Raw genomic sequence first — 25,810 nt, 5'->3', positions numbered from 1 at the left:
TAGAATAGAATTCAATTTTACCCTTTTCTGGCTTGTCAAATTGTCATTAAATTGCTTTATAATTTTTATTGGTCAGGAAATCATTTCTGGAAACATTGTATTTTTGAAAAAGACAGAGGAAATGAAGAGGAGGAGGGAAGCACAAACCTAAAACTACTGGACCAGAACAAGAGAAGACGTGAAGAGCCGAACAGCAGGAACACAGAAATAACTTAAACACCTCAGGACCCAAATATATTTTACAATGTAGTGCTTCATATGTAATTAAACTATAAAACACTAGGCCGGTGTCTTCATTTAAAAAACACACCCTCTAAAGGGGTCGTTCACTATTTTCTACCAAAAACTGAAAAATAAAATGCTTTGGTCATTCATTTACACAACAGCATTTTGTGGGCTTGAGAACGGGCTGTTCTTCGTGGATTACTCCGTCATCGGGATCTCACCGTTGATGATTTGCTGATCCAGGGCCTGTACCATGATGGTGTAGCTCAACAAACTCAGGGTTACAGGATTAGTTTCGGGTTGATAAAACCAAACCAATCCAACCAGGCTTTGTTGGTGCCATGATGCTGACCATCAACTCTCGGTCACCTCAGGCTTTATACTGAGTTCAGGAGTTCAGGTGTGACATCAGTAGTGAACAGCCAATCACAGGCTGCGATTTACTTATGCAGAATATTACGAGATTTAAATATATTAAGAATTTAAACAAATTTACACAGCAAGAAGAAAACAGCTGTCTATGACAAAGGACAACTAAAATAAAAAGTCTCGCTATATCAGTGCAAGTAAAAGTTGTGAAGTTGAACTAAAATTGTATGTGTGATTGATTAATAAGTACATAAATAATATCTAAATCATTCAAAATTAATATTCTAAATAAGTGTTACTAGACGATTTTGTCTTAAATCATTCGCTAAAGTGACCTTTAATTTGGAGTAGAAACAGGGGGAGTGACTGTATCCTCTGCTCACAGCTGATTGGTTTAAGTTTGGTTTGCAACCTCTGGAGCATCACCTGACCCGCAGAGCGCGAGTTACTATGGCGATGAAACTAATGGAGAGGAAGAAATAAAAAGAGCAATAAGTGAATTAAATAAAAAGAAAAGTCCAGGTATAGATGGTTTGGGGAGTGAATTTTATATAGTTTTTAAAGAATTTCTGACCAACAGTTTAAAAGAAGTATATGAAGAGGTTTTTAGGAAAGGGGAGATTAATCAAAGAATGGGATTGGGTTTAATGAAATTGATATATAAAAGAAAAGGAGAAAAAGTAGATTTAAAGAATTACAGACCAATTACAATGCTCAACACAGACTTGAAGATTTTAACAAAATATTTTGCAAACAGATTAAAAGAAATAATGGCGAGTATAATTAAAACAAATCAAGTGTATGGGGTTAAAGGAAGAGACATTGCAGATACAACAATTGGCATAAAATATATGATAAGGTACATACATGAAAAGAACAGAAAAGGGTATATAATTAGTTTAGATTTTGAAAAAGCGTTTGACAGAGTGGAACATGAATTTTTATTTGGTGTTTTAAATAATTAGAAGAGTTTAAAGAGTTTAAACTCTTAAATTTAAAGAGTTTTGGTGGGAATTTTATTAAATGGATTAGAATTGTATACAAAGGAGCGATAACGAAAATGAAATGTAATGGGTTTTTAACACAATGTTTCAAAATTACTAGATCGATAAGGCAAGGATGTCCACTGTCAGCTCTTTTATATTCTTTAGTTTCAGAACCACTAGGTCTGGCCATAAAACAAGAAGAGGGAATAAAAGGAATAGGTGTCGAGGGAGCAGAGAAGAGAACTAAATATTTCAATATGCGGATGATACAGTGATGGTGAAGGATCTAGAGAGTGTTAAAATTGCAATGAGAATAGTAGAGATGTTTTGTAAAGGATCAGGAGCCAAAGTAAATGGAGAAAAAAAATGTATATGAAATTTGGAGAGGCGGCCGATTTAACAAACACTTTTGCTTTTAAGGAAACAAAAGAAATAAAGATTTTGGGTGTTTTAATGGGAATGAATGAAAAGAAGGTAGGAGAAACAATGTGGGAAAAAATATTAGGGGGCATCGAAAGGAGAATGAATTTTTGGAAGCTGAGAACTTTAACTTTGAAAGGGAAGGTTTTAATTCTAAATGTTTTAATGGTTTCACAATTATGGTATGTCTTATATGTGTCTTCTATGCCGTTGTGGGCAGAAAAAAGGCTGAAAAAATGTTTTTTAGATTTTTTATGGGAAGGGAAGCCTGCAAAAATTGCATACAACACTTTAATAGCAGCAGTGGAGAAGGGAGGACTGGGATTAATGGATTTTGAACAAAGAATGAATAGTTTAAGAGTGAAAATAATACAAAAGTACCTAGACGAAGAAAACAAAGCGACATGGAAAAAAAACAATGGAATATTTTTTAAGTAAATGTGGGAATTTGAATCTAGGAGATAATATACTGTGGATGAGAGCAAAGAAATGGATGACGGATGAGTTGCCTGATTTTTATAAGGAACTGATGAGTGCCTGGGGTAAATTTTTAACAAATGTACATTTTAATCCACAAGGCGAGAACATTTTAAATCAGCCTTTATTCTTAAACAACAGCATTTTAAATCAAGGAAAGGAGATATTTTTTAAGAAGTGGTGGGAGCTGGGAATTACAAGGTTAAGGGATGTTTTATATGAATTCAAAGAAGGGATTTTTACCAGTGCAGTATATTGTAGATGTAATGGAGGAGGCAAAGGAGGATTTTAGCAGACAGCAGATAATAAACTATTATGAGACAATCAAAAAGGCAATACCCAATGACTGGATAAAAAGAATTGAAAGTATAAATTGTATTTTATTGCTTGAAATTTCCTAATAAAAAAAAAAAAATTCTCGCCTGCCACACGGGAGACCCGGCTCCGATTCCCGGCCAATGCAGAAAGGGACTTCTGGTGTGTCAGAGTTCTGTCTCTTTAAAACTTTGTTATGTCACTTCTGCTAATCCACATTACTGATGACAATTGTAAGATCAAGGGCAATAACCTGCCATTATGAATCTTGTCATCATTGTGCAGACCCATATTATTTACCCCTCGTAAAAGAGGTTTTTACTCCAAATCAAAAAGTGTTCCTCATCTTCCATCTCTTACCAGGAAGCAAAAATGAACTTCGACAGAAAGTCCTCCTTGAGATAATGTTTCTGATTCTGCTTTAGCTTCAGGTGCCATCACAAGTCCGTCACTGACCAATCAGCATTCATTAGCAGAATGCTAGCGTGTTCCGGCCAACAACGGCCCAATCTGTAAGAAATCGAAAGGACATAAGTATTCATTAATTCGACTTTTGGACTATAATCTATATTGAACTTGCTGAATCAACAATAAAATCTACGTTGATTCAACGACAAGCAGGAGAAAGAGATACATTTAGCCGTCTAGCTCCATAGACTCCCATTCAGTAGCGCTCGCCCGCAATCACCTCCAGTGGAATTCTAATGGAACTGCAACCAAGATCGATACAATGGGGTTAATAGGAAGTCCCAAAGCTCTCCGTAGACGGGCTCTGGCGACGCATAGTTGTCAACAGAACTCAACTGTCTCCTCTGGTGTTTGTTCCGGTTCTTGTATTACATGTTGATAATAAAAAAATAAAAAAAACAGAACTCATCTGCACGCACGCTGGAAGAAGTAGAAAAAGATGAGTGTAAATGATCTTTGCCGGCGTTGTTAAAAGAATTTAAGGATACACGGAGGGTTTTCATTGCGCCCCATCTTCTTAGCTACCATCAGGGCCAGCTGATAGATTAAACTTTTGCTGAATCCCGTAGGAAGGACGGCACACACATCTTTCCCATCGACAAATGCCTTGATCGCGGTTCTCTGTTCCTCTTTTAAAATGAATGTGCTGTCTATATCTTCTTTAACAGACGCGATATAGCGGAATCTACACAACTCAATTCTCCAGCGGCAGCCATGAATTCAACCCCTTTGATGACGTGGATGATTACATTACAGTTGCTCATCAGTCATCGTCATATAAAGCCCACCCTGACAATTTGATTGGTCCGAACAATTTTTTGTTCGGGCATAATAGCTCCTCAACGGATGGAGTCCAGACCGATCTTCCCGACCTAAACATTTTGTGGGTGGGGCTAAATTCGGCTGCCATCCAGGCTAAATCTGCCCAGTACTGTACATTCAATTCAATTCAATTCAAGTTTATTTGTATAGCGCTTTTCACAATACACATTGTTTCAAAGCAGCTTTACAGAAAATGTATTTCAAAAATGTACATACAAAAATACAGTTAGTTAATCATGAAATTTAGGGCATAACATATCGCCGGCGTTGGGTCGTCTCTTCACAGGCGTCGAGTCGTCTCATCACAGGCGTTGGGGCATCTGAAGTCTCCATGAGAGGCTGGATACATAACTGGAGCTGACGAACTCTATTTGAGTTATAGGGACAGGCGTCCCGAGATAACAACAAAAAAAAAAAGGCAGATGGGAAATAATTAGCGTAGCTGCTGTTCATAATATGAATGCATTTGATCTGATTTAACTGTAGTATAAAAGGTATGAGATGCATCATGTGAATGCTTGGCTAAAGAGATGCTTCTTTAATCTAGTTTTAAACTGGGAGAGCGAGTCTGAACCTCGGACAATATCAGGAAGGCTATTCCAGAGTTTAGGAGCTAGATGTGAAAACGCCCTCCCTCCTTTAGTGGACTTAGATATCCTAGGTACGACCAGAAGCCTCGAATTTAGCGATCTTAAAGAGCGCGATGGAATATATGGCGATAGAAGATCTCTTAAATACACAGGAGCTAAACCATTTAGAGCTTTATAGGTCAGTAACAATACTTTGTAATTGATACGGAACTTAATAGGTAACCAGTGTAGAGATGATAAAATTGGTGTTATATGATCATATTTTCTTGACCTAGTAAGAACTCTAGCGGCTGCATTTTGGACTAACTGTAGCTTGTTTACGGAGGATGCAGGACAACCAGCTAATAAAGCATTACAGTAATCTAGTCTCGAGGTCATGAATGCATGAACTAACTTTTCTGCATCAGAAACTGATAGCATATTACGTAGCTTAGCAATGTTTCTAAGGTGGAAAAAGGCTGTTCTTGTGACATTTGAAATATGATTTTCAAAAGACAAGTTGCGGTCTAGTATAACACCCAGGTCTTTTACTGTAGAGGATAAAGTAACAGGACGTCCATCTAGATTAAGGTTGTATTGTAAGAGGTTTTGTGGGCAGTTTTTTGGACCAATCAGTAATACCTCCGTTTTATCTGAATTTAATAGAAGAAAATTACACGTCATCCAATATTTTATATCTTTAACACACTCTGTCATTTTAGATAATTTAGTGTTATCATCTGGTCTAGATGAAATATATAATTGAGTGTCATCAGCATAACAGTGGAAACTTATTCCATGTTTTCTTATAATATTACCAAGTGGCAGCATATAAATTGAGAATAGCAGGGGGCCTAATACAGATCCCTGCGGCACTCCATAATTTACTGACGTTATCTTTGATTTTTCCCCATTTAAATGGACAAAATGGTAACGGTCTGATAGGTACGATCTAAACCAGCTTAATGCCTGTCCCTGAACACCAGTGTAATTTTGAAGTCGATCTAAGAGTATTTTATGATCTATAGTGTCAAACGCAGCACTAAGATCGAGTAAAACTAGTATTGAGATACAGCCTTGGTCAGAAGCTAAAAGTAAATCATTTGTAATTTTAACCAGCGCAGTTTCTGTGCTATGATGTGGCCTGAATCCAGACTGAAACTTTTCATAGATATCGTTTTCTTGCAAGAAAGAGCACAATTGAGCGGACACAACTTTTTCTAGTATTTTAGACATAAATGGAAGATTTGAAATGGGTCTGTAATGTACATGGCACTGCATGTGTCTGTACTCAATAGCTGTTAATATTACTATGTCATAATGTTATATATTATTAAAACATAAATTCAAACACAGAAATATGTACAACCCCAAATCAGAAAAAGTTAGGACACTATACAAATTGTGAATAAAAACAGAATGCAATGATGTGGAAGTTTCAAATTTCAATATTTTATTTAGAATACAACATAGATGACATATCAAATGTTTAAACTGAGAAAATGTATAATTTTAAGGGGAAAATAAGTTGATTTTAAATGTCATGGCATCAACACATCTCAAAAACGTTGGGACAAGGCCATGTTTACCACTGTGTGGCATCCCCTCTTCTTTTAATAACAGTCTGCAAACGTCTGGGGACTGAGGAGACAAGTTGCTCAAGTTTGGGAATAGGATTGTTGTCCCATTCTTGTCTAACACAGGCTTCTAGTTGCTCAACTGTCTTAGGTCTTCTTTGCCGCATCTTCCTCTTTATGATGCACCAAATGTTTCTATGGGTGAAAGATCTGGACTGCAGGCTGGCCATGTCAGTGCCCGGATCCTTCTTCTACGCAGCCATGATATTGTAATTGATGCAGTACGTGGTCTGGCATTGTCATGTTGGAAAATGCAAGGTCTTCCCTGAAAGAGACGACGTCTGGATGGGAGCAAAATGTTGTTGTAGAACTTGGATATACCTTTCAGCATTGATGGTGCCTTTCCAGATGTGTAATCTGCACATGCAACACGCACTCATGCAACCCCATACCATCAGAGATGCAGGCTTCTGAACTGAGTGCTGATAACAACTTGGGTTGTCCTTGTCCTCTTTAGTCCGGATGACATGGTGTCCCAGTTTTCCAAAAAGAACTTCAAATTTTGATTCGTCTGACCACAGAACAGTTTTCCACTTTGCCACAGTCCATTTTAAATGAGCCTTGGCCCAGAGAAAACGCATGCGCTTCTGGATCCTGTTTAGATATGGCTTCTTTTTTGACCCATAGAGTTTTTGCCGGCAACGGCGAATGGCACGGTGGATTGTGTCTGTTCACCGACAATGTTTTCTGGAAGTATTCCTGAGCCCATGGTGTGATTTCCATTACAGTAGCATTCCTGTATGTGATGCAGTGCCGTCTAAGGCCCCGAAGATCACAGGCATCCAGTATGGTTTTCCGGCCTCGACCCTTACGCACAGAGATTGTTCCAGGTTCTCTGAATCTTTGGATGATATTATGCACTGTAGATGATGATAAATTCAAACTCTTTGCAATTTTTATCTGAGAAACTCCTTTCTGATATTGCTCCACTATTTTTCGCCGCAGTATTGGGGGAATTGGTGATCCTCTGCCCATCTTGACTTCTGAAGGCAAGTTCACACTATACATATATATTTGGTCTATACAGCTAATTTTGCCCTTCATAACAACTGTGAGGGGGGTGATTTTTTTTATAACTCACGGCCCGTTTAGTTGATTAATATTTCAAGTTCTGCAAAATTAAAGGTGTGTCCACTTTTGAGTGACCGGTGGATTCCCAATGATGTCAATGCTAGCCGGTTAGCCGTCACTTTCACCTCAGCAAATTCCAGCCGCTGAACTTGCCATCTCTGCCGTGTTTGTGCTTTATTTCGGGATTATTTCACATAATTTAATACACCCATTACTTCGCACACAGCTTTGGATTCCGCCGTTGTCGTCGAGTGTCGTTCGAGAGGACAACCAGCGCTGTATTCCAGTTGTTTTCCTCTGTGAACATGCACTAATGTATGTCTGACAATTTTGTTGCTTTTTGGAGTTTTCAGATTTAAAAACGTCTATAGATATAAAGGCTACACTCGTTCTGCGGTGCCGTTGCTCTGGAACAGATTATAACATGCTTATGTATCGTCAGATGAAATCCTGCAGGTCTGTGTTTCTCCGTCCATGCAATAAATGCAAATCCTTGAATGAGCGCGGATTTCTAGCGCATTTACTTGAACTTCATAGGTAATATATCTATGTTTTGACCCATTTGAGATTCGGCCAAAATCAGAATTCAAAATGGACTGAATAATAAAGCTCTCTACGAACTTGACTAGCGATGCCACGCTGACGGACCGTAGACTGTAAAAAAGAGTGACTGACATGCACATAATCACGGTCACACACACACACTCACAGAGTAATATTGTAAAGTTACTGCATAATACATTTTCAACTAGCAGAATAGCTGTACAGAATCACGATACAGTCTCACTTGTAGCTATATCTATTATAATATTTCGAAGGGCAAAAACAGGACCTTTTAATTGGCATTCTGATTGTAATCATCAACTGTCACTTTAGCGCGAGGCCCTGTGGAGTCGCAGACTTGGTACTGTGAGTAGCATATAGCATTAGCTCCCAACCCCGAGCTAACTCCATAACGTGGATAACTAGGTGGGCGTGGTTTCAGATAGCCAGGCTCCTCAGCTCCGCCTCTTTGCCCATATTCTGTTATCCGGGAGTGACCAAGGGGGTAATCTATCCCCCGGAAACTGAAGCATCCCCGGGCGCCGCCATTGGCTATCAAGCCATCACCTGCTGTTAGCATCCCATTGACTCCCATTCATTTTGGCGTCACATTGACAGCGAATAACTTTACATCTGAGGCGTTTAAAGACACCGTTTGTCCATTGTTTATTTCTAAAGAAACACGAAAATGTATAAAAGGCTCCATTACCTTGTATCTTACGTTATGGCCCGTAGAAGCAGTTTTTGTAAAAATAGGCTAACGATTGCGTCATAACCACGCGACTCTGTCGCACAAGTCGAGAAATTACCGTATGGACAGGCGGAGAAGCTCGAAGGCAATCGGGGGGGCGTGGAGGCATAAAGTCTCATAAAGTCAGGGCAGAAGCCCACAGAGAGTGATAAAGTTGCTCCCGTTGCTAGCTCATGGACAGCTAATGCTCACGCTCTCCATCTCTGAGAGATTCGGAAGGGAATGATTCAGATTTCTCTCGGCACAGCGACTAGAAGACTACAGCTGTCAGACGGGCTCACGTCACATCTACGTCGTCAAGCTCAGTTTGAGTCTGCGCAGATCGCCCGGCCATCAGGAAGTGATGCTTCTAATTGACTTCACTTCTCTCTGTTGAAACCTATGGGGTCGCTGTGTCCAGTTTAGATACTGTCTATGGGAGTGACGAGCGGTGACGCGAGGCCAAGATGGTGATGGCCGGCTCCTCCCACTTTAGGCTTCAAAAATGCTCTTCAGAAACCTACGGGTGACGTCACAGACACTACGTCCATATTTTTGCTCTACAGTCTATGGGCCAGACGCAGTTTAGACAAATTAAACTTATTTGAACCTTACAATAAACATCAATATTTAAAACAGTTTATTTAGACTTGCATGATACCGTGTGTGTCATTTTTCATTTTAATTGTGCAACATTATCTGAAGAGGCGATCGCCTGTACAATCACAGCTGTGATCATGAGATCTTAATGAAGAGCGTGCGCTGCTTTGCCAGAGGAATAATGGGAATAAACTTTTCGTTTTTTATGTTTTAAATGTTGAATGTTTTTATTGTTTCTGCATGTTTATTAATCTCCCATATCCATTGCACACTATAACCTTAAACCCAGATGATCGATGATGTGATTAACATGATCAACCCAGTTATTTTTGTATGATCAACTCTGGAAATATTCCTTCATGCAAAAAACGTAATTTGATCTAAGACTGGAGATTGCACAGGAAAGTAAAGTGAGTGAGTGAAAGCAATTGGGACATTGCTTAATTTGTATAATCTTTACTCTTATTGCTGTCGTGCTACATACCTAATTGAAATATTATGCAAAAACAGAAATCCGATCGGTTATCCAGATACAGAGGCTACTTAATATGAACAAATGTAAACGCACGGTGTCCTGATTGGCTAATGATCCGATCTGCTTGATCGGATCATGGTGATCGCATGTTAATGTCAAGTGTAAACGCAGCCAGAGAGGCTCTTTTTATACCCAATCATGTTGCCAATTGACCTAATAAGTTGCAAATTGGTCCTCGAGCTCTTCCTAATATATATTTAACTTTTCCGGCCTCTTATTGCTACCTGTCCCAACTTTTTTGGAATCTGTAGCTCTCATGAAATCCAAAATGAGCCAATATTTGGCATGACATTTCAAAATGTCTCACTTTCAACATTTGATATGTTATCTATGTTCTATTGTGAATAAAATATAAGTTTATGAGATTTGTAAATTATTCCATTCCTTTTTTACTCACAATTTGTACAGTCTCTCAACTTTTTCTGATTTGGGGTTGTAATTGTAACTGTTTTATTCAAATCGTTTATGTCAGATTTTTTTCAAATCTTCTTAATGGTACATAATTGTCCTGGTTTTGTTTTGGGAAGCATGTTTTGTGCCATAGTTTGTTTACTAGTTGTGTCCTACTTTGAGTATAGGAGTGAGGACAGTGATGAATGTATACACACCACCTGTCTGTCATGAGGAAAGAGACGGAGGAAAAGGTCAAGATTATCTACAAAATCAAGCTTTTGCTTTGAAGAACATAATGGGTGAATAATACATCCGGTAACACTTTAGTTTAGGGTTCAATTCTCACTATTAACTAGTTGCTTATTAACATGCATATTAGGATATTGGCTGTTTTTTTTAGTTCTTATAAAGCATGTCTTATTCTGCATCGTATTCTACATCCCTTAAAGGATTAGTTCACTTTTAAAGTGAAAATTCTGTCATCATATTCTCACCCTTAAGTTGTTTCAAACCTGTATGAATTTCTTTCCTCTGCTGAACACAAAGGAAGATATTTAGAAGAATGTCAGTAACTAAACAGTTTTTGGTTCCCATTGATTTCCATAGTAGGAAAAAAATATACTATGGAAGTCAATGGGAACCAAAAACTGTCTGGTTACTGACATTCTTCTAAATATCTTCCTTTGTGTTCAGCAGAGGAAAGAAATTCATACAGGTTTGAAACAACTTAAGGGTGAGTAAATGATGAAATAATTTTCATTTTAAAAGTGAACTAATCCTTTAATACCTAAACTTAACAACTACCATAGGCTATTAACTATCTATAAGCAGTAGCCTAAGTAGTTTTATTGAGGCAAAATTGGTAGTTAATAATAGTGATAATTGGACCCTAATCTAATCTAAAGAGTGACCATGCATTATTGAATGTTAATTAAAATGAAAATAACCGGAGATTACAAGGTATAGGCATAACAGTGATTGCCTGTAAAGTTTCCTAATCACTTTATGAGCATATTTTGCTAAAAACGCACACTGTTCACGGACATCTCAAATTGATGTCTAGTCTACAGGAAGTGTTGGTTGTCTGAGTTCGCAGCTGAAGGTGGAGCTTAAAAATAGTAGGCTACTCTAAAGGTGAGTGACATACCTTTTTTTAAGGGTGTTCGGGAATAGCGGCTTACAATAATACAGTAAGCGGTTAAATTGACACAGGGTACCAACATATACCCATTCATATTTTAATCAGGCTACAGCTTCAGTCTCGAACAAATGCACAAAGCCACACTGCTAGAATCGCGCACGTCCCGCGAGCGCTTGACGGACCGGTTGAGCTGGACCAACGAACGAAAGTAATGAGCGCGCTTGGGGAAGTATCGAGTCTTTGCGTCTCTTTAATACTATCAAGATTATTCCGTAAGTGGTGTTCTTTATTACTTGTCATGGTTATTTGCTTCATATATGCTGTAAATATTATTGAAAGTTGTTAATTGGAGTTGTTTTGATGAGCTCTTTTTTCTCGTGATGGGTTGCATAAGAAGTGTCATGTGCATCATACAGATTAAGCAAACAATAGATTACACGGTATCCATAATCAAAAGCTTTTCCTTGTTGAGACAAAATAAGCCATCCCAGCCGGCATTTCAACGTTCAACGTCAGGGACCAATGTTGAATCAACGTTATTAGTGTCCAGAAAAGCGCTATATAAATGTGTGATGAATTATTAGGCCTATTATTATTATTATTATGTTTCGATTTTTCAAAACTAATCAACGTTGAAATCGTGACGTTGTTTCGCCGTTGATGTCGTGATTAGGCTTGTTTGAGATGCGCCTTGCCTCGCCTGAAATGTAGTTGAGAGTAGGCGGCCTATGGCAAGCCGTTTTAACATTTAATCATTTCAACCGACTAGTATCTATTTTCATGCTACTAGTACTTATTTTTTAGATACTAGTATCTATTCAAGTACTAGTACTTAATCATTCGATACTAGTGCTTATTCTTTAGGTACTTGTACTTATTCATTAGATACAGTAGCAATATAGTTCTTATTTATTAGATACTAGTAGGCCTACTTATTCATTAGATACTAGTTCTTATTCATTAGATACTAGTTCTTATTTATTAGATACTAGTAGTACTAATATGGTAAGCCGATTTAACATTTAATCATTTCAACCGACTAGTATCTATTTTCATGCTACTAGTACTTATTCATTAGATACTAGTACTTATTCATTAGATACTAGTACCTTAGTACTTATTCATTAGATACTAGTTCTTATTCTTTAGGTACTAGTTCCTTTTTAAAGATACTAGTACTCATTCATTAGATACTAGTTCTTATTTATTAGATACTAGTACTTATTCATTAGATACTAGTACCTTAGTACTTATTCATTAGATACTACTTATTCCAATAGTGACTAACTATTCTTTTGTTACTAGTAACAAATTCATTTTTTTGCCATTGACTTCTATGGGATCTGTTATTCAGATATCAACTATTCAGTTCTGACTAGTATGTATTCCAATTGTGACTAGTACATATATTAGATACTAGTACTTATTCATTAGGTACTAGTACTTATTTTTTAGATACTAGTACCTTTTAATAGATACTAGTATTTATTCATTAGACACTAGTACTAAGTCATTAGATACTAGTACTTATTCATTAGATACTAGTACTTATTCATTAGATACTAGTACTTATTCATTAGACACTAGTATCTTTTGTAATTGTTACTAGTAACTATTCTTATTTTACTAGTCACAACTGCTTTTTTACTAGTCTTATGTTATGACTAGTCTGAACGGAAACTGTAGAGTTCAATAAAAATCGTACTGGTAAAATAAAAAATCTTACTAGTAACATTTGGAATAAATACTAGTATCTAATAAATAGGTACTAGTATCTAATGAATAAGAACTAGTATCTAATGAATAAGTACTAGTATCTAATGAATAAGTACTAGTATCTTTAAAAAGGCACTAGTAGCTAATGAATAAGTACTAGTACTTAATGGAATAGATACTAGTATCTAAAAAAATAAGTACTAGTAGCATGGAAATAGAGACTAGTACCGGTAGGTTGAAATGAGTAAATGTTAAAACGGCTTGCCATAGGCGGCCACAGTGAGGGGAGGAGTGAAAAAAGTGAAGGTAAGACAGACAGATCTCTCTTCTCGCAATGGATCAGACACCTGTGAGATCAACGGCGGATATCGCGTGATTCACGCTCGTGCACAGTGTTGCTAATAAACTGGATGTAATTTAAGTTCTGTTGCTTTTATAAGAAAATTAATATAATGATCTAATACACTCAAAGTTCTTGTTATTTAATTACATACCAAAGACGTGTTTATCAATAATTTTTACTTTAATTACATATGTTTTATAAATATTTTTTAATAAATATGACAACAATCAAATAACCAATATAGAGATCACACTGTCAGAGAGTTTGGGAATGCTCACACATAATTTATACACATAAAAACACGAAATCAGAGTTTTAAATTCAAACATTTTAAAAGAGTATACATCACGTTTTTATTATTATATTTTTTTTATAAATCTTTATGAAGTCTTTACAATACAAACATCACGGTTGTTTAAACCCATGAGCATTAAGCTGTGTCGTCAGCAAGTCGTTTCCCATCATGCTCTTGCTCATCTCAAACAAGCCTACTGTTTCACCGTTGATTTCGTGACGTTGTTTCACCGTCTCTTCTTTCAATATGGGTGAATAAAGGTTGTATGTGTCGACGTTGAACCAATGTTGAACTATGCTTCGGTTTTGCAAATTGAATCAACGTTGATATTGTGACGTTTCGCTGTCTTACCTTTCATCATCTGATAATACAATTGTACATTCAATTACAAACTTAGTTTGGAACATGAGTCATGACAATGGTACGTGTATCATCTGATCTTTTAATTTTCTATTTGGAATGGAATAACGAGAAATGAAAAGACGGATCGTTTTTCGTTTAGTTTAATAAACGGAAAATTAGATTTCGGCTCGATTTATCAATTTTCGTTTGTGGTTTACAAATCGGTTTATGGCTTTGATATTTCATTCGCACATGTGGGCGGCGCTGAAACGCCCCTTTCATCTGATTGGTCAAACTGCTCCGGCTTCAGTAGAGCCGGAATAAGAGTCCGTAGGGCACACTCAAATCCCACTTTACTTTAATAAGCTTTTGCACCACTCGCTTTGACATTTGATGCAGAAATATGTTGCTGGGATGGGATGGGAACACAATTAGTGCTGCTGCGAAGCTTTGCTTCTAATGTACAACACTTGAGAGATGGCAAGCCATAGGCTACAATATGCTGACATGGAGTTTGGTGTTTTATATATTATTTCTATAGACTCAAGAGCAACATATTATTATTATTTTTTAGTAGGTGAGGTCCTATGTGTCCCTTCGATAAATTAAAATAGTTCAGCATCTCTAAACTTAAAATGTGGGCTAAAAAAAACTTTTACTCTAGGCTAATTAGTAATTACTGTTACCGTGTATAATACGCATAGTAATACACATGACCATAACATGTCTAACCTTTGTGTCTGTGTGTCTGTGTGTGTGTGTGTGTGTGTGTGTGTGTGTGTGTGTGTGTGTGTGTGTGTGTGTGTGTGTGTGTGTGTGTGTGTGTGTGTGTGTGTGTGTGTGTGTGCGTGTGCGCGCTACTGCACACACTGTTATCATGGTCCTGTGTATTATGTTATTTTTGATCCTTGATCATCATACAGTAATTATAGCCTATGTAAACGTTTTTATTTAGCCCACATTTTAAGTTTAGAGATGCTGAAGAACTATTTTAATTTATCGAAGGGACACATAGGACCTCACCTACTAAAAAAAAATAAAACATATGTTGCTCTTGAGTCTATAGAAATAATATATAAAACACCAAACTCCATGTCAGCATATTGTAGCCTATGGCTTGCCATCTCTCAAGTGTTGTACATTAGAAGCAAAGCTTTGCAGCAGCTCCCCGTGTATAGCTCCCCGGCCTGCAGAACGGGCCACCTGATGGCCAAACACTCCTTTTCAATGGTGCTGTACTTAGTCTCTCTCTTTGAGAGTACATTTCGACTAATGTACAGCACCGGCCGTTCTTAACCCTCTATCTCCTGTGACAGGACAGCGCCCAGCCCCCTGTCCGACGCGTCAATCTGCAACATATAGGGAAGAGAAAAGTCAGGAGCATGTAGGAGCGGCCCGCCACACAGAGCAGCCTTTATCTGGGTGAAAGCCTGCTGGCACTGCTCCGTCCACTGGACCGTATCTGGTACTTTTAGTTAGATCAGTCAGCGGGCTGGCGAGGTCCGAATAGTTAGGTACAAACCTTCTGTAATATCCCACCTGCCCCAGGAACTGTCTAACCTCCTTTTTGGTCTTTGGTCTCGGACAGGTTGCAACTGCTGCCGTCTTGTCAATTTGGGGACGCACCTGTCCGTGACGCAAGTGGAAGCCCAGATATCTAACTTCCACACGCCCAACCGCACACTTTTTCGGGTTGGCCGTTAATCCGGCCTCCCTCAGCGTCCTCAAGACAGCCCGCAAATGCTGCATATGACGCTGCCAGTCATTACTATAGATGATAATATCATATAAGCAGCGGCATATGCAGCATGCGGCCGGAGAATTTTGTCCATGAGACGCTGAAAGGTGGACGGAGCCCCGAACAACCCGAAAGGAAGTGTAACAAATTGGTGTAATCCAAACGGCGTTGTAAAAGCAGTTTTTTCTTTGGATATAGGAGACAAGGGGTTCTGCCAATATCCTTTTGTTAAATCCAGTGTCGAATAAAATCAAGCCGTACCCAGCCGATCAAGCTAATTGTCAACCCGCGGCATTGGATATGCGTCGAATCCCAATCACTGCTGGATTCTTCTATTACTCCCAGATCTAGCATCGCGTCTAATTCGCTCTGAACTACCTTTTTTTTATGTTCAAGCAAGCGATATGGCCGGCTACGTACTACCACGCACGGCTCAGTCTCAATGTAGTGCTGAATAAGGTTCGTTCGGCCAGGCAGGGACGAGAACACATCAGCAAACTCTGCTTGTAAATTGGTCACGTCAGTGAGCTGGGAGGGTGAGAGGTGGTCCCCTCCTGAGGCCAGTGCGAGTGATGCGGCTTTTGTGTTTGCCTCTGGCCCGAGATCCTCCTCTCCACTCACCACCGTCGCCAGCATCACTGACTCCGCCTCCCTCCACCTTTTAAGGAGATTGAGATAGTAAATTTGATGTGCCCCATTCCTGTCTGTTCGAACTATCTCATAGTTGAGATCCCCAATTCGCTGTGTGACCTCGAAGGGTACTTGCGAAGCGAGTAATTTAGAGCTAGAAGTTGGGAGCAATATAAGTACTTTATCACCCGGTGCAAATTCACGCAACCTAGTTCCGCTGTTGTACAGCGGGCTTTGTTTGTCCTGGGCCTGTAACAAATTCACCATTGAAAGCCGCCCCAAAGTGTGGAGTTTTGTTCTCAGGTCCAGGACATACAGAATTTCGTTCTTACTGTTCGAAGGTCCCTCCTCCCAAGTCTCCCTAAGGACATCTAACACCCCACGGGGCTGACATCCATAGAGTAGCTCAAAGGGGGAAAACCCTGTGGAGGCTTGGGGGACCTCGCGCACAGCGAACAAGAGGGGTTCTAGCCACTTATCCCAAATTTTGACGTCTTCCTGCACGAACTTCCGAATCATGGTTTTTAACGTGCGATTAAATCATTCCACCTGTTTGTGGGTGATAGACGCTGGTGCGGACCAATTTAATGCCCAATAATTTGTAAAGTTTGCGAATTGTCCGTGACATGAACGTCGTGCCTTGATCGGTGAGAATCTCTTTCGGGATTCCCACCCGGGAGATTAGTTGAAACAGTGCGCCCTCTACGCTCTTTGCGGAAATATTGCGGAGCGGCACTGCCTCTGGGTATCGTATTGCATAATCCACTATGACCAATGCAAAGCAATGCCCCTGTGAAGATCGTTCTAATGGCCCGATAAGGTCCATGCCAATTCGTTCGAAGGGGACCTGCATAAGAGGGAGTGGGCACAATGGTGCTTTTGGATTGGCCGGCGGATTCACCAACTGACATTCACGACAAGACGCGCACCACCTGCGCACGTTCTCGTGAATGCCTGGCCAGAAAAATCGGGTCATTAGATGATTCAGTGTTGCTACCTGTCCTAAATGCCCGGCCATAGGATTACAATGAGCCGCCTGGAAAAGAATTTCCCGACGGCTTTGTGGTATCAACAACTGAGTGGTATCATGATTTGATTGAGTGTCTTGGGTCACTCGATACAACTTATCTTTTAATATAGCAAAATAAGGATAAGAGAGCGGTCGACCTGGTTGGAGAAGCTGTCTGTCGATAATACGGACCTGTTCAAAAGCATTTTTGAGCGTTTTGTCCTGGGACTGTTCCAGGGGAAAGTCATCGCGCTCTGTAAGGATCCTCCTTTCAAGAGCGCTCTGGTCCCCTGGCTCAGCTTCTCCCACCTGGGCGACCGCACCCCTTCCCCGCTGCCTTTTTGTTCAAGAGACATCCGCACATAAATACCCCAGTAATACATTAAAACCTGGCCAATTTGTCCCCAAAATTAGCGGATGTCGGAGGTGCGGACTAACTGCCACCTCTACATTATGCTTTTGTCCCCGAAATTAAATCGCCACCGACATTAAAGAATAGTTCACCACCTCCCCGTGAACGCACCGTACCTTAAAGGAACACTCAACTTATTTTTGGAAATAGGCTCATTTTCCAACTCCCCTAGAGCTAATCAGTTGAGTTTTACCGTTTTCGAATCCATTCAGCCGATCTCCGGGACTGGCGGTAGGACTTTTAGCATAGCTTAGCATAGATCATTGAATCTGATTAGACCGTTAGCATCTCTCTTAAAAAAATTACCAGAGTTTCGATATTTTTCTTATTTAAAACTTGACTCTTCTGTAGTTACATCGTGTACTAAGACCGACAGAAAATGAAAAGTTGCAATTTTCTAGGCCAATATGACTAGGAACTATACTCTCATTCCTGCGTAATAATCAAGGAGCTGTGCTGCCATACTAGCAGGCGCAATGATATTACAAACTTAGTGCCGGTCACGTTGGAAGTTACCGAGCTGGGGACTATTTTCAGGCGCTGCACTGCAAAAAATGCTTTTCTTACTTAGTATTTTTGTTTTGTTTCCAGTCCAAATATCTAAAAATTATTAATTCAAGAAGCATTTACTAGAGAAGTAAAATGACATAAGAAATGCTATTTTGTTTTAAGATAAAAAGAAAGTAATTTAAGTAATTTTTGCTTAAAACAAGCAAAATTATCTGCCAATGGGGTAAGCAAAAAAATCTTAATTCGAATGGAAAACAAGAAAAAAAATCTTAATTCGAATGGAAACCAAGAATTTTTTGCTTACCCCATTGGCAGATAATTTTGCTCGTTTTAAGCAAAAATTACTTAAATTACTTTCTTTTTATCTTAAAACAAAATAGAATTTCTTATGTCATTTTACTTCTCTAGTAAACGCTTCTTGGTTTAAGAATTTTTAGATATTTGGACTGGAAACAAAACAAAAATACTAACTAAGAAAGTATTTTTTGCAGTGTGCGTAATATCATTGCGTCTGCTGCACCCATGGTACGGCAGCAGTTCCTTGATTATTACGCAGGAATGAGAGTAAAGTTCCCTGTTTGATTACATAATTATTTCATGAAAATACGATACATTAACTAAGTTGCATTGGTATCAGTTTCTTTAAATTTGGTGGCATTACTGTCAGCCCATCATAATGTCTGACTGAGATAAATGGAACAAATCAAGCGAACATGCGTTCAATCAATCTGTTAATTCAGGATCACCTGCTTCCTGAACTTCCTGAACTTCCACAAACGCTCAGTTTGTGGTTCACAGTCTTATTTGATTGTTTCGTTGTTGTTGTTTTCAAAGACAAACTCACTTATATTAAACAAAGACATATTGTTTTACTAGCAAATGTTAGGCTATCTTGCACTTTATCCTCCGCTATCGTCCTGTCAATCATCTCGCTGTCTCACTCTCGCGGCTATGATTACAGTTACATTTGAATTTACCATCATCGTTACCCACGGTACCCACCACCATCAGCAGTTTTGCATTACAGTATTTGCAATGACCACCCTTTGTCCAAAACTGAGCGTATTGTGATTGTCTAGAAGAAAAGTTATGACTGCTGAGTTACACTTGACTGAACATTGGTCTGTGCTTCACCCGCTCTGCACTGTCTAGCGCAGCAGCACACAAATGTAAACAGCACAGCTGAAATAAAACCGTCTGGGTGCAGATTCATATTTAATATTTCAGATATAAATATTTCTGTGAAACGCGTTAAGTTGCACAGCCCTGTACAGTTTAAGAAGCGGTATGCAGGGCCAAAGGAATATTATTTTGTTGAACTGAGCTGGGGAATTACTGATGACGTCACAGGGTCAGATTTGCTTGACCAATCGGGTGAAAGGGGCGTCTTATGACCGCCCACATGTGCAAAACGGATATTGAAGTCATTTGTCCGTTTTTGACCCGTGAACCAAAAAACTAAAAATCAAGCCGAAATCTTGTTTTTTAATTTTTTTATTTAAAACTAATAAAGGCATGTTTTCTCGTTTTTGCTTATTTAATTTCAAATTGGAAAACAAACTATCAAAACGTACACGGACCTTTTAAACTAACGTTAGCTGACAACATTAAACACATAACGTTACCAACAACAAAACACAGCAATGTTAGATGGTACTAACGTTACATTGAAATACGTGCTAATATCGCTACGCTAATGGTGAAGCAGTACAAAAACGCACACAGAGATAACTTATTTATGAGGTTGCAGAGTAAGCCTATGACCGTTACCCGTGTCCCCGAACATTACACTGTTAAGGACTGAAAAATGTTTTCTTACCTGATATCGCCAGTATTTTCACAGATCACGTACGACCCCTTCCTCTGTTCACATTGCAGCTTTTGTTCTTCATTGACATATTAACTCAAATTCGCTCAAAATTTAAGAATTCACAGGCAGATATAAAATAATCCAGGTCTTTGACCGAGTAATCAACGCAACCAGCAGCTGCTCACCGACAGAGTAACGGACGTATTTTCAAACTTAAATCAGAGCCGCACACATTCTCATTGGACGGTTTCCTGGAAGACAGACAGATTAACCAATCATGGTCAAAGTAAAACGGTGAAACAACCAAACAATATGCGTGAGTTAACAGCGGTGTATTTCATTTTATTTGCAGTCTGTATTATTATTTAATTAATTGGTCAAATGACATGACAGTGTATACGAATACAAATGTAATAATGCAATGTAAACTGTTAGGCAAGCAGACAAAATTGTAAATTCACACAAAATCACATAAGGCAAAAGGTTTCTGCTGCACTGCTCACTTGAGGGTGAAACTATATTGTTAATGATGATAATAATTATATTTTAACATACATTGAAGAGCTGTTATGATCAAAAAATCATTAAATGCTAATTCATTATCATAATAATACATTAAAAGGCAGATATTTAGGTTGTATGTTGTTGAAAACATTACGTTGTTTCAACGTACAGATCTTGTACAAATGTTAACGTTGATTTAGAAGTGTTTTTTGTTTACCTTTTTCAACCATTTAGCATTGTTGAAACAACACTGACATTATTTCAACCATATTTCAATGTTGAAGGTCGGTCATGTGCCGGCTGGGATATGTTAAAGACAATGTTCAAGTAGAAGCCAATCATTTATTTATCTTGGCTAATACACTATTACATTTAGATTTTCATCAACTTGATGATTACATTTTAGATGTTTAACCTTGCACCATGATCTTTACCTTTGCTGATTTATTAACCCTTTTTCTAAATATTAATCAGATGCTGTAACGTCTATCGTCTATGTCGAGAATGGGATGAGTCTGACTTTAAATCCTAATATTCAAGGAAAGCCTGAAGACATTTTGTGGACACACAATGGACAAATTGTGGCTGAACATGGGCTGAATTTTTTCCAAGATTACGGTCAGTTCAAAGGAAGATCTGAGATTGAAGTCTCTTCTGGACAGCTCATGGTTCATTACATGACCGGGCTTGACAACGGTATTTATAGGTCTGTAATACAGATGAATGGGAAGCTGCAAAGTTCTGAAAATGAAGTTCAAGTTATGGGTAAGTGAGAATGAAATAAGACACCAGTATTGTTGTTTACACTGCAATATATATCATATATATATCATATATCATGCGTATATCATACCTGTGCTGAACAGCTGAAGCTGGATGACCGAGAAAATCTGGTTGGTTAAGAGATCCGAGGACACCAGCGCACGAAACACAACATACTGTACAAACTATAGTGGTTTTGCAAGAGAAACGCTGACATATTCTGTTGCTGAATGAAATGGATGATTCACTCTGTGATGTATGAACATGTGGATGCAACACAAATGGAATGTGACACACGTGGAAAATCATAGTAATTTAAAGGGGTGGTATTATGCCCCTTTTTACTAGATGTGAAATAAGTCTCTGATGCCCCCAAAGTGTGTATGTGAAGTTTTAGCTCAAAATACCCCACAGATATTTTTTTCTAGCATGCATGTTCAAATTGTCCCTTTTTGAGGGTTAGCAAAAACGCAACGTTTTGTGTGTGTCCCTTTAAATGCAAATGAGCTTCTGCTCCCTTTCAAGAATAGGACGGAGCTTCAACAGCTTGCAGACACACACTAAAATGTCAGAAACTGTTCTGCCTTTTATGTTTAAAGAAGTCAGACAATAGCCGCGTTTCCATTACAGATTGGCGCAAATGTTTTGCGCTATTATCTAAATATAGCTAAAAAACTATTACGAAATGAGGGCGTTTCCATTAACCGATGTTATGCGACTAAAACGTCCTTTTTTCTCTCGCGATAAGTCATTCCAAAAATCACGGCAACGGACGTTTTTTTATATAATATCACAGCCACTGCATTAGACATTATTATTAATGGAAGGAGACGTACGTGTTATCCAAGCATTAAAGGAGAACTCCGGCGCAAAATGAACCTTTGGTCTAATAACACATTGTTACCTAGTCAACCGTTATCTGAGATTTGTTTTCATGATTATGGAATGTAAATAGTTTTATCTCTATAACGAGATAAAACGCTATATAACGCTAGTATAACGCTAGTATAACGCTAGTATATAGGGCATTGAGTAATGACTACGAACGCCGAGTACGAACGCCGATCCAAATCCGCTGAACTGTGTAGAATCTCATATGGTCCAGCGCATTTTGATTGGCGTTCGGAGATCGACTGATAGAGACTGTTACGTGAAGTTGACTGTATGTATAAAATATCTTCTTATTAAACTGTCTGGACACTGTCAAAGTTCTCAATGCTTCGGTTTGAAGGTAGGGACCCTCATTATGCTACCGTGTTAGTGTGGGGCTATTTTGAGCCTTGTTAGTGGTATTAACAAGCGATTTTTATTTGTTATTACTCAATACCCCATATACTAGCGTTATACTAGCGTTATAGGCTAAACTGTTTTTAGAGATAAAACTATTTACATTCGATAATCATGAAAACAAATCTCAGATAACGGTTGACTAGGTAATAATGTGTAATTAGACCAAAGGTTCATTTTGCGCCGGATATCTCTTTTAATTGCAGGGAAAGACCTTTATACTGCAAACATATATAAGGAGTTTCTGGGTGTTTCACCCTCATTTCTGCGCTGAGGTTTTGATTGTGGCATTTCTTTGAGGTTTAGAATCCATTATTCCTATAGGCTTATTATGGTTTCTTTTATGAATTTAATAAAAAGAACTCTGTCTCCTATTCCAAACGATCCTACTACTTTTGTGGGCTACTTTTGTGTCCATTCGTTTTTCCTTTTTTAACCCCGTAATTGAAAAACGAAAAATGAACGCTTGTCTTTTTAAAACGCAAAGTTAAACACCAAATTGTTAATTTGAACTGGCTACACCAACTGCTGCGCAAAAAAAGTAAATATCGACGAATTTTCAGATTTTTGTTTAATGACTTTTTGCCCCTTTATTAAACATTTAAAATATTCACTAATTAATATGGAAAACATGTCGATTTTACTGGTTTTCTAAGGCCAAATTTGAACCTGGATAATGAAAGCACGCCTGATTGTTTATTTTTATTTTACAAAAGCACAACGTTTTCTTGTTATTGTGAGTTTACACAAATAAAAGTAGCTGCGAATAATGTATTATTATTTTCTGTATGACCAGAAATTATAAGAGTATTTTACGTTGTTTCCACAGTTGATAGGAAAATGCAAGTGTTCTCGTCCGCGCCTCCGTGTCATGATGCAGTGCGCGCTCACACTCCACACAAACCCGTGGATATGCGTCAAAATCTTGTGTTTATTTGTGATAATCTTAGCCCTGTATTATTATAGTCTAACCCGTAATATGAATGACATTTGACGAATTGCTTTGTTCCTTTTTTTTGGATAAAAGCGTCTTCTAAATATGTAGCCTAATAAATGTTATTATAATGATGATAATTATTATTATTATTTGTGTACACGGACCCCAAACACACCGCATCTTCTAAGTCAGCTGACTGTAAATGTGCAAAAACTGTTTCCATTGCAGTTTTGCGAAATATTCCTTTTTCGAATAACCTGAAAACCACCTCATGCGAGCGAAAAAAAACTTTTTTGCGATAAACAAGAGTTTTGCCGAAATTGACATGTTTCCATTGTGCGTATTTTCAATTCGCAATTTAAATTTGCACAATTTGAAGGGTAATGGAAACTAATGATGAGGAGACTCAATAAGAAGTGACAACATGTAGAAGCAACAGGACGTCTCTGAATGGTAAATTGATGACTTTATGTCGCTGATGTGGAGTTAACTGTCTTTAATTAGCATATTCTGTCATGATAATCTATAAAATTGCTCGTTTGGGAACTGGTTTAAAGGGTTAGTTCACACAAAACAGTAATTACTCTCCCTCATGTTGTTCCAACCCCGTAAGACTTTTGTTCATCTTCGGGACACAAATGAAGATATTAGTGATTAAATCTGAGCGCTGTCTCACTCCTCCAGAGGCCTAACCACCTGAGGAGAACACGACTGTGGATGCTTTTAAACAAGCCCTTAAAACACACCTTTTTAGGAGAGATTTTGATTGAACTCCCCTTTTTTTTCCTGTTTTATCCGGCGTTTTTTTTAAAATATATATATATAATTATTATTATGTAGCACTTTGGGATTTACTTAAATATAAAGTGCATTATAAATTAAATGTATTATTATTATATTTTAAGTATAAAGCCACTGCACTGGCCATTATTTTCAATGGAAGGAGACGTAGGCGTGTTATCCAAGCATTAATGGCAATGAAAGCCCTTATACACACACATGAGGAGTTTCTGGGAAGATTTAGTCTGCGATTCTCCCTCATTTCTGCTTTGAGGTCTTGATAAATTGTGGCATTTCTTTTTTTTGAATCCAGTATTCCTGTGATACTTTTGGCTTTTATGAGTTTAATGTTTAACTCTGTCTCATCTTCTGTGCAAACATACTGCGCCATCTTTAAAGAATGATCATGTGACTTTTGCGTACGCCAGGTGACCGGTAAATGTAAGTGTAAAAACGTTTTTGCGATATATGGGAGTTTTTGCGAAATTTATGTTTCCATTGGGCATGTTTTCAATTCACAATGTCAATTTGCGCAATTTGAAGGGAGACGGAAACACGGCTAGGCTACTGTCTTGTAGCCATGAGTTTTAGCTTTTTGTTATAAAATAATTAACATTTACGTAGCATCTACAAATCCACCATTCCCTGTTTCCTCAGATGCCGTACCGCAGCCGATCGTGACCTGTAAGCTGAACAATATTTCACGAGCACTGTTCTGTTCAGTGTCGTCTCAGTCTCATGTTTCTTATGAATGGACGGGATCAGGGTCAGCACAGGTCGGGCAAGAGCTTCACGTCCGCAGAGAGAAGCCGGACTCCGTCTACACTTGTACTGTGAAGAACGCCGTGAGCCAGAAGAGCAGCCGCTTCTCTCTGAGAGACTGCCACACAGGTCTAGCTCAGGCTCATTACAGTGATGCTCAAGTACAGCTCATGATGAAGATAATGAGTATTGTTTCTTTACAGAATTAGATGAAGCACAAGCAGATCAGGATATCAATCCACCAGGTGTATCATCTGTCATCGCTGCTGTTGTTGTGGGGATCGTAGCTGTGGCGGCTGTGGCTGTGGCCTGTTATTTCATTATAAAAAGAAAACTTGGTAAGATGCTCAAAACCATAAAGATATGAATGTGGTATGGTTTTCAGTTTCCCATTCACATACGAATCTAGTTATAAATATTATTGTATTTAGTTTAAAAGTTTAACATGCACTGATATATTTCAAGCTCATAATCCCACAGAATTGAGTCATTATTACTTTTTTTCCAGCAATAAAGCAGAGCGAAATGACTAAAGTTGAACTGAAGCTTTGGAATCCCGAGATGAGCCGAGAATCCGGTGAGCATGTTTAGAGAGTTTGACTGGGTGTCAGTCCGACTGTATTCCTCTAAAGACGACTTGCTCTGCTTAGATAAATACATGCTCCCTGTTTC

At 38.4% G+C, this 25,810-nt stretch overlaps 1 protein-coding gene across 6 annotated transcripts in view; it reads left to right on the top strand.

The window, feature by feature from the left end:
- cd58 (CD58 molecule) overlaps nt 1-25,810 on the top strand; it is a 31,258-nt gene that overhangs the window by 5,006 nt on the left and 442 nt on the right. Inside the window, exons 1-6 of one of the 6 annotated variants that reach the window (XM_079618951.1) lie at nt 11,255-11,294; nt 11,407-11,573; nt 21,085-21,375; nt 25,034-25,267; nt 25,342-25,476; nt 25,647-25,715. In XM_079618951.1, the coding sequence (XP_079475077.1) occupies nt 11,513-11,573; nt 21,085-21,375; nt 25,034-25,267; nt 25,342-25,476; nt 25,647-25,715 (790 nt within the window). In that variant the 5' untranslated portion in view covers nt 11,255-11,294; nt 11,407-11,512. The other 5 variants (XM_079618950.1, XM_079618952.1, XM_079618949.1 and 2 more) reach the window with 5 other exon arrangements.

Source organism: Phoxinus phoxinus (genome assembly GCF_949152265.1).
Source record: "Phoxinus phoxinus genome assembly, chromosome: 7".
NCBI classification, from domain to species: domain Eukaryota; kingdom Metazoa; phylum Chordata; class Actinopteri; order Cypriniformes; family Leuciscidae; genus Phoxinus; species Phoxinus phoxinus.
The sequence above is the reverse complement of the archived record's forward strand: the minus strand, read 5'-3'. Positions and strand labels throughout refer to the sequence as shown.